This window comes from Nelumbo nucifera, chromosome 3, assembly GCF_055504915.1.
Source record: "Nelumbo nucifera cultivar China Antique chromosome 3, China Antique-T2T, whole genome shotgun sequence".
In the NCBI taxonomy this organism is placed as follows: domain Eukaryota; kingdom Viridiplantae; phylum Streptophyta; class Magnoliopsida; order Proteales; family Nelumbonaceae; genus Nelumbo; species Nelumbo nucifera.
Window position 1 is genome coordinate 109,321,919 of NC_142651.1, and position 15,105 is coordinate 109,337,023.

Consider the following 15,105-nt stretch of genomic DNA (forward strand, 5'->3'; position numbering starts at 1 on the left):
AGACGAAGTCTAATCCAAAACCGATCCATTGACACCCTTAACCGTCACCTTGACAACCATGTTTCCTACAGAATGTTCTTAGGAATACATGGGATGTACTTTTTAATAATGGGAAAATCTATGATGACAAAAAGACATGGTAAAAAGAAAAGCTTTGACCAATCAAAACTCACCCGTGAATTTTGATAAATACCAATGAAAACTCACTTGTAAAAAAAGACCAGTTTTGATTTGAAGAACCATAAAAATGTATCAACCATTATATATAGGACTTCAACTAGGACACTTCATCATGCATGGTATTTTCATAAGAGGCCTCATTGTCCACTTCCTTCTCTCTCAATATATATCCACTAGCAAAACAATGAATCATCGCTCTCTATGGTAGAAAGGGTCTCCGTCCCTTCATCACCCCCAGTCACTGCAATTAAAATGCATATTCCTCTTCCACTTCTAGCATTAACAAATTTGTCTTTGTCCCATATACTATGCATTGTTACTTTCATTCTAACTTTGATAATTATATCACTTTCAAGCAACCCTGGTGTTTTCAGTTTGACAATGTATTCAGGTCCTATAGTTCAAGGCAAGGAGCTGAAGCTTGGGAAAACATTAAACTAGAATAACCTGTTGTGGTAAGGTCATAGTCTCCATCAAGGTAATATGTTCAATTGAAAAAAAAGCATCCAACTTGTCACTAAGACTCAGTTTTGCATTCTACATATTTCTATTTGTACTCCTTCCAAACTGAGCTTAAAGATTTCTTTGCAGGGTAATATTTTGTAGTCTTAGTGAGCATCTTCGTGTTCTGCTTATATTGATCACATTGAATGGAGCAATTTTAAATCACCAAGCTTAAAAACATATTCGCAATATGACTAAAATATAGGCAATGCACATAGATTCTACTCTATATGGTCTTATGACCAACAACAACAACAACCTTGAGGTAAGGAACGAATAAATAAATTTTCAATTCAATTAAAAAAAAGAACAGCTTGGTAGGCATAAACTTTTGATGGTTAATACAATAAAGTCAAATTCCAAGCAATATTAACGTAGGGATACTTGGCGGGTTTCTAATCGCACCACGTGGCATCGGTTAGATCAAATCCTAACTGACCATCATCACTTTTTTCAACCACTCATAAGGCGAGGTTAGCTAAAAAAGGGGGTGTTTATCTCAAGGTAAGTATATTCAGAATCCCAAGAGAATCATTCTTGGCTATTAAGGACTAAACTCTGAGCCTTTGTCTCTTGCCTGGTCTGACCCCTCTTAAACACTCGACTAACTTTACCATCAGAGTCTCTGCCCCTGGAATAACACCCGGGGCCTTTGACATATACTCTTCTCTTGTTTTTAAATCGAATCTGTCGGACTCAAACACCAATGAAATCTCCTTATTGCCATCGGCATCATATTTGACAGCAACAAATATCAATCTAAGATCTTAATCCATTAACTTCTTTATCGAATGCATACCAACATTCTGCAACCATGGGAAACAAGAAACTTTCACGAATTCTTATTTCAGATGCTTCTTTAGGAATTTTCACTTCATATGATAGCAGTGTTTCTGATTGCTCTTGCAACTCACTCATCCCTCTACATTTTTCTGTGTGGATTTAATCTGAGAATTGAGCTTCTCAAGTATCAAAAAATTTTGGCTGAAATTGGCAGTAGTACTACTACCATGGAACCAGCACGACGCAATTTGAAACAAACCAGCATGCATGATCTATGTCTCGAGTACAAACCAAAAGTGCATCTTTCAACTTCATCAATTTAGATCTACCAACTTATCAATCGCTTAATAAATGGAACTTTTATCTATTAAAAAAATCGGAATTCGGATAATCATGATAAGGAATTGAAGTTGGAATAGCCAAATGGAAATGAAAGGGAAGAACATCTTATCGGTGTACTTACAAAAATACTACCAATGTCTAATTCAATTTAATCCAATAAATATTTTGGATCATTTTGGACCAGTCTAATTCAATGTCTGGAGCCATTGAATTGGTATATGTGTTGGTAATAAACATGGTTTTTGAATCGTCATTGATGCAGACAGTCAGACCGTTTGGCCAAAAAACCATTCAGACAATCAGTTCTGTTTTACCCCAAATCCAGTCCCTGACCAAAAACCATTGAAAAAGTCAATGATCCGTTGACCGGGGTGGTCGAACCATCGACCTGTCAACCTATTCAACAGTTTTGGTCGTTTTTTTATTTTTAATTATTTTTTAAAATTTTTGTCAAAATGGGCCATCCATTTGAACCAGACAGTCGGACCGTCGACCCAGAAACCGGTGGCCAGAACCATTCCGTTTCCGGGTCATTTTTTAAAACCATGGTAATAAGCATCAGCCATCTGTAGCCAGGTTCCCTAGTTGAGTGCTTTTCAAGATCCATTGGAAATTAAAGTTTTATATAATTTGTTTTCCTTGTCTATAATTAAGAGTGTAAATCAAATGGCAACCAATGTTTTATGCCTGATGTTCACTCTTTAAATGAATGGTAAAGCTAATCAATTCTATCCCTGTTATCTTAGTCCATTTAAATGAATAACTCTCTCTCTCTCTCCCTCTCTCTCTCTCCTAAACATTTTGTTGGTAGATAATTCAACAAGTTGCAGCTTCCTTGTCGGAGGTACTTGCATCAAGCATCTGAAAACTTTCTGTTAAGAGGAAAAAAATTTATGGATTGTGAACCAAAAGAAAGAATTTGGATATATGGAAGGGTGAAAGAAGAGAAAGATATATTACAGTCGTGTATTTTCTTGGTCCCTGATCACAAAAGCAAACCCAAATCTATAATTGGCTGAGTGCATAAAAATGCATTATCTATGATGTAGTTAGTTTTGTGTATCATCTATATCTATATAAATACTGGAACTGTATGCTACGTTAGATGGATTTTCCCATCTTTTGTATTTCCAACCCTTATTACATGTTTTCTATTTTAAGGTGTTAACCGTTCTTCATAGATAGTTGCAAGCAATTTCATGTGTTGCACTGCATGTAAATATGTAGTTCTCTTTTCCTTTTTGCTTTACAGTTGATGCTCATCTGGTCTTTCTGCCACATACATAAAACTTTTCATCTTTCATCTTTCTTGATTTTTGTGTAAATTGGGTTATATGTTCTTAGCAGTAGATGCCATATGTACTCTGTCCTTCAATTTCCTTCTTGTTCTGTTCTTATTGAATCACGTTTGTTGCTTATAGAACACTGATTTTTTTCCCAACAGCATCATTAGCAAGTTAATAAGAATATCAACTCAAGTAATTCACTAATTTATTTTTGTTTTTGGTCATTGTAATGAGTATTAATGATTTCTTCAATTTTGACATTTTCATTGTGGGGAGACAAGAAAAGATTCCAAGATTGTATAGGGTTAAGCTTTTGCAGGAATAAGAATATATTTTTTTTCTTCTGAAACAGGGCAGTATTTTTCAGGTAACTGCAGCAGGAAAAAGACTGATAAAAAGAAGAAATAAAAGCAAAAAAGAAAAAAAAAGGAAAACATTAAAAGCTACGAGCTAGAGTCAAGAGAAAATAACCCAAAACAGACAACGAAAAACACAGTGTTGGCCATGGAGGGCAACTCTTCAATCTGTAACTGCTATGCTGTACCATAACAACTTTTTCGCAGTAACTTTCAGAGACAGAGAGAATGTTTTTAGACCCAAAAGGATGGTTCACACTTCCCAGCAGTATTTTAGTACTTCAGTCTGCTCTTTTATCCTATCTGTACCAAAAACCAGATAGAACCTTCAAAACCAAACAGCCTAGTTGAATTTATAAACCGACCAATCCATGGCGCAACGTTAGCCGATGATCAGTCTAGTTGAATTCTGGACTAAGCTTGAACCCATCTAAGATTTTGTTACTGGATGGAGCAGGAAGCTTTATTGTGAATGGCCTGGTATTACGAGAAGAACATTGAAAGATTCCAACTCCTCTGTGTCAGCTGATGTCCATCCATATAAGAGAGAAGCAGAAAAGCTTTTTATATGTTAATGGGGTTCCACGCAACATTGTATTGTATAAAGTGTGTTAGTGAGATTCTCTCTCTGTCTGTGGATTCCTTTCTCTTTTGGGTTACTTTTGTGCAGCTTTCGATATCCACATTCTTCCTCCTCCAGCAGTCCAGCCCCAATCCCTGGCAGTGAGCTTCAAACCTCAAAGTTAAAGTTTCAAACAAAAGGGTCCCCTGCTGTCTCACAGTGCCACAGAAGTGCCCATTTATATATCAGAATCTTTTGATATAATTTGCTTATACATAATGGATTCAATCCAGTCAGGTTGAATCATGAATGGAATCAGGTGGGACATGATATTTCACATAGTATGATGATGACGATGATGATCAGAAGGTGGAGATGATAGACCCAGTGTAATGCACATTTGTCTTTTACAGTTTAAAACAGATCTGCCAAACTACTTTATACATCAAAGTTCTAACCGGGTCTATCATGCCTTCCTTCTGGTAGGGGTGTCAATTGGACTGGACTGGTAGGAGTTCATTACAAATGGACCAGGTCCAATCCAATCCGATGAATACTTTGAACCATTTTAATTTGGATCAGTCCACTTCAATGTATTTATACTGTACATATTCTGTATTTGTATTCCTCCCAAACTGAACCTAGCTATATGGAAACATCTTGGGATTGGGCTATCTGTAAACTCTACAAAATTGTTTCCTCCAGGGTTCATCAGCTAGCTAGCAGTTAAGAATTTGCTATTTAAACAGTAACAGAACCGATTAGGGAACTAATTAAAGCCTGATTAAGACAATGGCAAAGAATTAAAAGTGATACAAGTGGGAGACCGAATAGACAAGGAAATGGATGACTCTATGAGGGGCTTTAAACGGCAGAATCCAGTGACTATTTTCTTCTACTCTCACTTTTCTAGAAAGAATGAGTATTGAGTAGCACTAGACGGAGCACGTTTGTTAAAAGTTAGGTGGTCTCTAAGAAAGACCCACTTCGGGGAGATCAACATCTTGTCTACTATAAGTTACAAAACAGCCAGAGAGAGAGAGAGAGAGAGAGAGAGAGATGAAAAAAAAGGGAAGTTTGGTGGGTCGCTTTTGGAATTTAGGTCGTGCACCGTCCTTACCTTTTCAGAGCACGTAAGCCTACCTTCAACCCATGATTATTGTAGACGTTACGCGTGAGAGAGAGAGAGAGAGAGAGAGAGAGAGAGAGAGAGAGAGAGAGAACAGCCATCCGCCGTGCACCACTTCCGCACTCACATATCGAAGTCACTGTGAGATCATGGTCAAAACCTACTCCCCTTCACTCACTCTCAAAACATATTCTCTTCGTTTTCCGTTATTATTGCAGTCCTGTTAATGGGTTCTTTTTTTTTTTTAATTCATGAAGACATGAACAGATGAACTAACTCACTGCCGCGTTATATTCTTCTGTTTATCTTGTTCTCCTCAAAGGTACTTAGGCCTGAGCAACAGGTGGAGTATGGAATCGAACATCTTTAGATTATCATCTATATGTGGGCGGCTCTTTTCATGCAGAATCAAGACAGGCAGGAGCAGGATTTGTTATTAAATCAAAACTTGACACACTTATTTGTACAGGCAGCAGAAGAGTGGATGCAGTAGACAGTACTAAACATGCCGAATGGAGAGCCTAATTATTTTTTGGTCTCAATCAGGCAATCTCGAAACAGATTAGATCTCTGGTAGTCTTTACTGATGCAAGTGCTTGGCTTCTATAATCAGACGGAGGAGGATTGGATTATCAAGCCCATCAAAGACGAAATTATATATGCCTATGTTTAAGTTTTTTGATATTATATCTGCAAATCATATCAGTAGAACTCTAAACTCGGCTGTTCTTGAACTTGCTCATTGCATGTAAATATAATCATACTATAAATTCTCGACCTTAAGTCTTCTCAATCTCCCCATCCTGCTATCCTTTCTCTGTCTCCCGTATATAAACAGACATGAACTATCTACTCGCTTGCTGAAAAGTAAGCAAACCCACGAGACAGAAAGCATTTAATTTGTTGTGTGACTATCAGTAATTATTTTAATTATCTAGATTTTATTGAGCAGGATCATGCATAGAAAGAAACGGAAAGGTTCCTATTAACAAGGTGACAATTAATAATTGTCATTGATCAATATTTAATGTTGACCAAATCTTAATGGATAGCCATATGTTATAGGCCAACTACTGTGATACTTCGCCTGTTCACACCCATTTCAATATACAAAAGTGCTCCAAGTTTTCTGAACTTGGATATAAATTAAAAGCTGTTGTATCTCTCAAGACTATATACATTAATGTCGTCTCTAACTTTTCTATGGAGTGATAACTGATAAGTTTGAGTGATCGCCAGAAAGAAAAAGAAAAGGAGTAGAAAACTAGTGTAGTGGAGTCTGGATGAAAAGTAAAAAAAAAAATCTCTTAAACTAAAGTTACAGTGGAAACAAGGTATATATATGGTGGAGCATACATAGTACATCACTCCTTAATTTTCCCAACTATATTATATTATACTTTTCATCTCTTACACTTTATGAAATTTTTCTCAGCTCCTAATTAAGTAAATATTATATATAAATAGAGAGAGAGAGAGATTTGCTTTACATGATGTAGTCTAGTGATTCAGCAGTGTTCTATGTCATTCTCCAGTATCGACCTTGGTATACCATCCAGCAAGCAGGAGACTGGTGGAATGGTAAGCGTCTCTGAAGCGCCATAAGCATTCCAACAAAATGGATCCAACACAAACTCTCCTTGAGCAGGAAGAAGTTCCACATCCGAGAGGGTTAGGTTGGTGCATGGGACTGAGTCACTGCAGGCAAAATGCATTGGTGGGCTCCTCACATCATAAGTCCCCTTGATGTTTGTATATGAGATATCCGAGACAAAGACCGCAGAGGTTTGGTTGAGGCAGCCTTTGGTGAGGCAGTAGAACTGGTCTATTATGATGGGATTCCTCACAGTGTCCATTCGCACATTGTTGAAGCTCACCCCAGATACAGACCCTGATCCTCCTTGCCATGTCTTAATCCGAACTCCATTATCTGAGTGCTTTATGACTGAATTGGTAACTGTGATATTGGAAACACAGGCTCGCGAGTTACGGCTTCCTAGACTCCCAATGCTGAACAGAAGGAAAAAGTATATATATATATATGAAGTTTGTGAGCTTCAAATGAACATAGGTGATACATTAATTCATCCACAGAAGGGAGAGTTCATCAGGGTCTGTATATATATATATATACCTGATTCCATGGCTGGGGCCGCATGTGATATTGTTTATGTCTACGTCATAACAACCAGATCCAATCGATACACAATCGTCGCCTGTAGTGAGGATCAGTTAGTGCACAACACAGTAAGATGTATTTTGTGAAAATATTGAGAGATTCTCTGCATATATATACCATTTGAAATGATGGAATTATATATCCGGACAGAGTTGGTGTTCTCTATGTGAATTCCATCAGTGTTGGGACTGTGAGAGGGTGACTTTATGGTAATTGTATCTACATGGACGTTTCTGCAGTTATCAAATCTGAAGTGGAACTGGGGGCTGTTCCGAATCTTAAGCCCCTGAATGGTTAGGTTGGAGCTCATGAAGAACCTTATGGCCTGCATTATTACAAGATTATGTCTAAGAAAAAAAAATCTTTGGTGCATTAATTAATGTATAACGTAAAAACTAGGAAATAATTAATGGTCGATCATGATGAACTTACTACAGGGCTATCACAGGGTCCGGGCAACGTCGTTCCATTAACTCCCTGTATCATGGAAACAGTTAGTCATCAAAATTTAGACCCCTGAAAATTAAATTTGTGGAGTTCAGAAAGAAATTTAGCTTCTCTACCTTGTGGGGTTTACAGGGAAGATTCCACCACTTTTCACCTCTCCCATCAATAAGACCACCCCCTTGCATTGTCATTCCATTGATTCTGTAGAATACCAGCCACTGGCGTCTACTGTAATTCTTAGGCCAAGACTCAGGCCCATCAGGCGGCATGAGAGCACCATCAATCTTCTCATGAGTTTTGAAAAAGTACCAACACCCAACACCCATCAGCATTTTCTTCTGTAATTTCTCTATGTAAACTAAAGCAAATTAATATGTGTTCAATTACAGATTAACTTTGAGATAATCAATCTCATCATATTACCTGAAACACCAAGCCATTTTGACAAGGGCCTGTGAAAATTGCAGACTGGATCATGAAGGAGTAGCCATCAGGAACAAGGAGGACTGCCGATTCGGATTCACAGGCTGCATCCCATGCCATCTTGAGAGCTGGAGTATCGTCTGTAACGCCATCTCCAACAGCACCAAATGACAGTACACTGAAGATACCACTAAAATTACTAGCTGCAGGCTCAGGTGGTGGTGAAGGGGGCTGTGAAATGAAGGAGACTCGATGGCCGTGCTTGTGCTTGGTATGGTTATGATGATGTCTAGCTTGAACGGAAAACAAGGAAATGCAGAAAACCAATAACAGTGCCCGGGCCAATTCCATGGCTGATCTTCTGGTTTAACTTAGATGAGATGAGATGGGAAACAAATGGAATTAATAAAGATGTATTCTTATTTATAGGGACAACGATCAGTTGGTCAAGAATCAGAACCGTGCCCAGCTTCAAAATTCAAAGAACCCGACTGGGATTTGAGCCCAGGTTTGGACAAGCTTTGCCATTGTCAGAAACTGGAACAAGGGGCGATAAAAAATGAAGTTACACACTCGACACTTCTGGAAGTCGGAACACACTCGACACTTCGTCTCCTTTGTATACGTGAACGTGACCACTAGCTTGGAACAAGTTACAGTGAGAGACGACAGAGAATCGATCAGCAAGGTCGGAGCCACATTTATAAATACAGTGAAGTAGTGGGAGTAACTCTTTTGAGGTCATTTAATTTACACCCTGCAAATATTTTAATGGACCGAGAACCGACCAATTGCATTGACACATATCTTTTAGAGAATGTGGAGTCCGCATATGACCGTCCAGGAAAAAAGGTGGAAGGATGGGATATGAAGAGATGGGATTGGGAGCAGGCGGTAATAGTCTAAGATCATCGCCCCCATGTTCTTCCCCATAACTTTCACTTTCTTTGGTCCCAAGTCTAGTTATTACGCCGCAGTAATATATTATTCAAAGCTTCTTTTAAAGCAATACCTTTTCAGTTTTCAGTTTCAGTTTGGTATCAGAAGCCCCATTTATTGAAGGAATCACAATTGCACTTGGCTGACAAGGAATATCAAATAGTATATATATATACCATCTGCACCGAGTTCCAGAAGCATTTGAATCGATCCAACACCACCCTAAAAGAACAAAGAGCTCATTCTGATAATAATCAGCAATGATCATTCCAAAAACTATCACATTCATTAACTCATAATTATAAATATATTCTTGCTTGATGAGCAGGAGCCATTACTCATTTACTTGTAGTTGTCAACGATCAGAAGATTCAGATTCAGCTAGCTAGAAGCGAAGAATTTTATCTTAATCAGGTTTCGCGAAATTTAACATTTGATAGTACTGGTGACTGATATGGGGATGGCGGTCTGGTTTCGGATTACAAATATTTAATTTTAGACAAGTCTTTGTTTAACAGGCCTGAAAGGAATAAATTAATTTTTCTTTTTCTTTCTGCTGCTTGTCTGGAGTCGTGGACATTGGACAAGCCACGCTGAGAATGTTGTTGAGAAGCGTAATCTACTGACCAATGATATTGTATGTGGTCGGGTTTTTGCCTCAGTCTCTTTTTCTCTGAAATATGTTAAAGCCCACTTCGGTTATCTTTTTGTCTGAAATGGGTATGTGCTAGGATGCTTGGCTTTTAAAATGAAATAAAATAAAATAAGAAAAGGCATGCATCTACTAATTAAAGTTGTAAAAAAAAATTAATTCAACGAAAATGGATAAAGTTTGGGACTGAAACATCTTCTTTGTATATATAGATGCATATCTACAAGAATATCATAGTTGCTGAAATATTCTTAAATTAATGCATTTTGTAGTTGATCAAAGTTTAAATAAAAGGGTTAGGATGTCATAATTTAGTAGATTTAATGACTTGAATTCGTGTTTAATTCATCTAGGAACATTATTATATAATTGTCACTGTAATTGAATCATGCAGCGAGATGGAGCTCCTTAAATCGTACATATACTTGATGCAGCTTTCTAAAGTTAAGAATCTATCAGGTTTTCTCAGATTCTGAAAGCTTTGAGTTTAAGTTCAACATTGTCAGCAGGACGTGTAACAATGAAGGGTTTCTCTGAACAGAACTGTTTGGTTTGGGTTCCCCCCTCCTCCCCACCCACGACCATTTGGCCAAGTCGTTCTAACTTCTAACCCCTCCTCATCATCAGGCTGCTGACCAGCTGGGGTTCAGCTCGTAGGCAGGTCAGCTTTGATCTTGGTGTCTTAGATAAACTGTCTAGCTTTCACTTTACAGTTGAGTAGCGAACAATCCATCTCAACAAGTACTGAATTCAAGCACTGAGGAACTAAAATATATATAGAACACTCATGGTGAAATTTATCATACTTAACAGTTCAGCTGCAGGGGCAATATCCATGGTTCCAAGAGGTAAAGTTTCCAACTTTTTGCAGGTCTCCTGCATCAAATCGACCCAGTTGTATGATTTTAACGCATCGAATGAAGTATATATATATATATATATATATATATAAAAGTTATGACCAGGGGCCCTGACTGGTTTGGTCACACCCCTAGAACCGCAATGTCTAAAAACCTAATAAAAACCGGCTGACTGTTCAGTTTAACCGAAAAATCTATGAACTGGTCCTGCTTTCATGAAATCACCTAGGTTACTAAGTAATTGAAATTCTAAAATGAGTGTAACAAAACCTAAATCCTTAACCTCTTATTTTCATATATAACTTAACTATCATTAATCCACCTTTTTAGCTGTGCTATTTAATGACTCTTTATTGTACTAGTAAGTGTGCACAAAGGTTGTCAGGGTAATGATTAAATTATGATAAATTCAAATTGGAGGTTCAACTGTTCAAGTTAGAGAGAGATTTTGAATAATGATTTGTGGTAAAGAATGACAAATTTTCAAATTAATGAATCTTGAATTACCGTTTAATATTTATTCCTAAAATTGCAAATATGACTGAATCACCTTGCCCATAATTCATAATAAGATTCGGGTCTTCCTCTATGGGAATCATAGTCACCAAATATGAGGGCTAAAATTGTAATAAAGGAGGCATAACAAAGCACCTCTATAACAAAGCAATGAAGTTACCTTCTTTACAAAGGCATATTTTTGGACCATCTCTGCCCGGAGCCTCTAAATGTATGTATTCTAGTAGTGCGTGAGGTGGACACCTAATGATAGATGGCAGTAAAGAATTTTATGCAATGAAAAAATTTATGCAATGGTACAAAGCCAAGACAACAAATCCGGAAGGACCAAAATCCATGTCTTTAATTCCTCTTTTACTTCCTAAAGAAGAATTATATGACATATTCGACAAATATTGATCAACACAATGATTGAACTGATAAAAAGGTATATGACACAGTCAAAGGCAGTTTCTCTACTCTCGTTCAACGACAATGGCAACATATGGCTTCAATGGTTAATACTAATAAGCACTAATATCATGTCTTCAATGACATCATATGGGCTTTAATCGTTTTTTGCCCTTGAGAAAATCTGCTTAATTACCAATAAAAGATAAAAAGTGAAAATGTACAACTCTAACATCCTCGCTTCCTCCTCCTCCAAACGAGAGTTCATACTCTCATACCCGTTTATCACTCGGCTCGTCTCATAACAAGTACTAACAGGCATGATGTTTAAATGGATTCTCAGTAGCTCTTGTTATACCGTCTGGCCAATGACTGCAATCAGCAACTTTGGGTTATTAAAGTTCTGACTACTATTACTTTGGGTTATTACCATGGTTTTCAAAACTGGATCAGTTCCATTTTTCTCTAAAATCGTTTTTTTCTTTAATTTGGTCAGCAAATCGCTGAACTGGTTGGTTAATCATTCGAATGGTTTTGACCGTTTTTCAAATTTTTTATTTTTTTGTCAGAACGGGTTGACCGTTTGGGTCAAATGGTCGGACCATTCGACCCGATAACCGGACCCCTGACTGATTTTGTTGCCTGGTCGGTTTTAAAAACCATGGTTATTACTACTACTTGTTGGGTTGGCCAAACACTTAAATGTCGGATGAGTCCAAAGATATGCAACCTTTACAAATGAGGGTATTGGGCCTCAAAAGCACAAAGACAAAATCGTGAATAATTGATTTAAGTGATAAATTAAAATAAGAAAAGGAAATGAAATTATATCGAAGAAGAAAAGGTTTTCTAAAATCCGATTGGTTCTTCGTCTCGATTTCGTGCTCAAGACTGCTTTATACAATTAAATGGTTGCTTTTGTGGTGGATTTCATCAAAACCCCAAATTTACTTAGGGCTTCTTGCTCTAGATTTTAGATCTCACAACTGTTCTTCAACAAATAACTTCAAAAATCAGATGTCGATCCCTTTAGGCTCACTTTGGAAGGAGTACAAATGTAAATTTGTAGAGCGCAAAACCTTGTATTTTATATTATTTTGTATGTATTTACACTATACATATTTGTATTTGTACTATTTCCAAACTGAGCCTTTGTTAAATCTCTAATGTTGCTGCAAATATTATCGTTCAATGGCTACCCTTGAAATAACCGAGTCAATTCTCGGATTCTTGGGGTGAATCGCAGAGGAGGCAAGTCATTCTTGGATGTGCAACGAATCTCCAAAATCAGTAGATCTATATGCTAATCGTTTGAGAGAACTCGAGCAAAAAAGAAAAACAAAAATAATGGAGCCTTTCTATCACCGTATGAAGAAGAACAAGGCAGAAGAGTAGAGAAGAAAACAAGGGTTCGAGCCAGTGTTGTTGTTGTGGTTATGGCCGTGCTTGCCGAGTTTGTTGTGCTGAGGATACCACTTGTCCTCATTTTCTGCAATCTGATTTACAGGAGGGAAATTTTAGAAATGTTGAGAAGGAACGTCGTGAGAATGGAAGAAGTGGAGTAGCAACCGTTCACTTTGTGGGAAATAAACGATCGTGGGAGTGTCGATCCCTTTGAATGTGGAAGATGAAACCACAAAGAAAGGTACTGAGAAGTGGAATAGTTTGTGAAAGATGAAACCGTTCGAGTTTGCATGGGAGGGAGATGAAACTAGTTGAGTTTGTGGGAGTGAGGGCATTGTTTTCAGTTTCTATTACCGTGAGAGTAAATGACATATATGCCCGCTATATTGCATAGAAAGGGAGGATAGAACATATCCAGTGAAAATTCCAAAAATAGGGGTATTCACTCTTTTATTACATACATATTTACCATCTATCCACTATATTCAAGTATATTAAAACTTAAATATATTATATATAATATTTATATAACCCTAATATATACATATATGCCACCTCATCAATGTTAACCGCTCTCTTCTTTGATTATATGACTGATCCGGTTCTCTGAAAATTGGTTATAACATGTTTGCCATAACAAAAATCCTAATATCTCACTACATTAAGAGACGCGACACAATTTTGTTGCATTCATGCATAACCTCTGGCCCTTACTAAAACGTGTGAAAATCTGAATCCGGTCCAATTGTGTATCAAAACAACCCATTACAGCTCAGAATCCTCTACTGGTAATGAGGTGAGTAGAGCCGTAGAGGATATGAAGCACTCATTTACGCATCTCATGCACCTTCTATTTTGAAAACTGTGGTTGTTCTCTTACTGCATGCAAACTCATTCCCATGACCTCCTTTTATTCGTCAAATCTAAACATTTTAATGTTTAAGCTCAGTTTAGGAAGAGTATAAATACAAATATAAATATATAGAGTGCAAATACAAGGTTTTGCATTGAACATATTTGTATTTGCATTCTTTTTAAATTGAGCCTCAACCTGTATTTGCACTATACAATATTTGTATTTATAGTTTTGAATCTTTTGATTGTGGTTGTCATATACACCAACCCATTTAATTGGAAGAGGCTTGGGAGGTGACATCGTAATAATAAAAAAAAATAAGCCCTGGGTCTGGATGCTGCATTATTGATGGTAGTGAATGAATAGGAATGGCAATTTCTACTCTATTCGGTGGATATCCACCCCAAGGGGCGGGTCTTCCTATTTGAAGGATGGATTTTGGGGCAGGGACAGGTTTTGGGATTCTACATCTCATATGGGTATGAATAGGGTATAGTATTAGGCCAAATGGCCCAAACCCAAGCCTCCCCGACACGCATATTGTTAAAAGAATATGATTTTTTTTTTATAGAAAAAAGAATATGAATTTTATGTATGGTGTTGAATATAATAATATTTTGAATTTTAAGTGAATGATAATTGATAGGTCATGCGGTTTTTACAAGTCTTAATCAAATAATTGGAAATTTTACTGTTTTTCATGTTATTTTACTTATTTGTTGCTTATATATAACAAAAAATAATAGAAAATTATATGTGGGTTTTAAGCCCAACCCACCCCTACCCTTAAATGCAGGGAGAGTAGGGTCAGGGAGGGTTTAACATTTTCATGTGTGAGGAGGGTTTTGATTCTCAAAGTCCAACCCGCTAAGATGCTACAGGTTTGGAGCAGGTATGGGTTGGGATGGTTAAAGAGGCGGGTCTAGAATTTACAAAACCCTCCCTGAACCTGCCCCATGCCATCCCTACGAATGAATCCTTGCCTCTTTGAGCTTCTTTGAGGTTTGTTGTTATAAGTGGTTGGTCTGGGTTTGAAATTGTTTTCGGTTGTTTTTCAGGCATGGGAGCAGATTCTCAATGGTGTGGATGGAAAAATCATATGCCGGTCCAGTTCCTGATCAATCCTCTTACACACCTAGAGTGAGGGGGTGTGCTTGGGTTTAAGGCCATGTTTGGGAGTGCTTAAATTAAAAATAAGTGCTTATTTTTGCATTTGGCACCTAACTTTTTCAAGTGCTTATTTTTTAAAGGAAACACTTATTTTATATTGGGTGTTTGGTAGTCTTTTTCTCTAATA

General features: G+C 37.3%; 1 protein-coding gene and 1 long non-coding RNA gene across 3 annotated transcripts; one reads left to right on the forward strand and one right to left on the reverse strand.

Moving 5' to 3' along the window:
* The first annotated feature begins 5,156 nt into the window (after positions 1 to 5,156).
* On the forward strand, positions 5,157 to 6,096 carry LOC148801837 (uncharacterized). Of its 2 annotated transcripts, none has more exons than XR_016084271.1 (2): positions 5,157 to 5,294; positions 5,465 to 6,096. It is a non-coding gene; the product is annotated as an uncharacterized LOC148801837 (long non-coding RNA). The 2 variants fall into 2 exon arrangements; XR_016084272.1 differs by having other exon boundaries at positions 5,214 to 5,294; positions 5,473 to 6,096.
* Positions 6,097 to 6,426: 330 nt separating this feature from the next.
* LOC104607092 (polygalacturonase At1g48100) lies at positions 6,427 to 9,350 on the reverse strand. Its single transcript, XM_010272600.2, has 6 exons — positions 8,192 to 9,350; positions 7,885 to 8,052; positions 7,754 to 7,798; positions 7,439 to 7,646; positions 7,277 to 7,358; positions 6,427 to 7,152 (listed from the first exon to the last, which is right to left on the reverse strand). Exons 1-6 carry the CDS (start codon positions 8,540 to 8,542, stop codon positions 6,651 to 6,653), a joined length of 1,356 nt encoding a protein of 451 aa, XP_010270902.1. The 5' UTR covers positions 8,543 to 9,350; the 3' UTR covers positions 6,427 to 6,650.
* Between the last annotated feature and the right edge of the window lie 5,755 nt (positions 9,351 to 15,105).

Bases quoted from the DNA above. Each gene is read 5' to 3' on its own strand.
- LOC104607092 (XM_010272600.2), bottom strand. From the start codon at position 8,542: ATGGAATTGGCCCGGGCACTGTTATTGGTTTTCTGCATTTCCTTGTTT. The intron at 7,799-7,884 runs GTAGAGAAGCTA...TCCATGATACAG, and splicing joins TTCCCTGTAAACCCCACAAG to GGAGTTAATGGAACGACGTT. The intron at 7,359-7,438 runs GTATATATATGC...TCCTCACTACAG, and splicing joins TAATTCCATCATTTCAAATG to GCGACGATTGTGTATCGATT.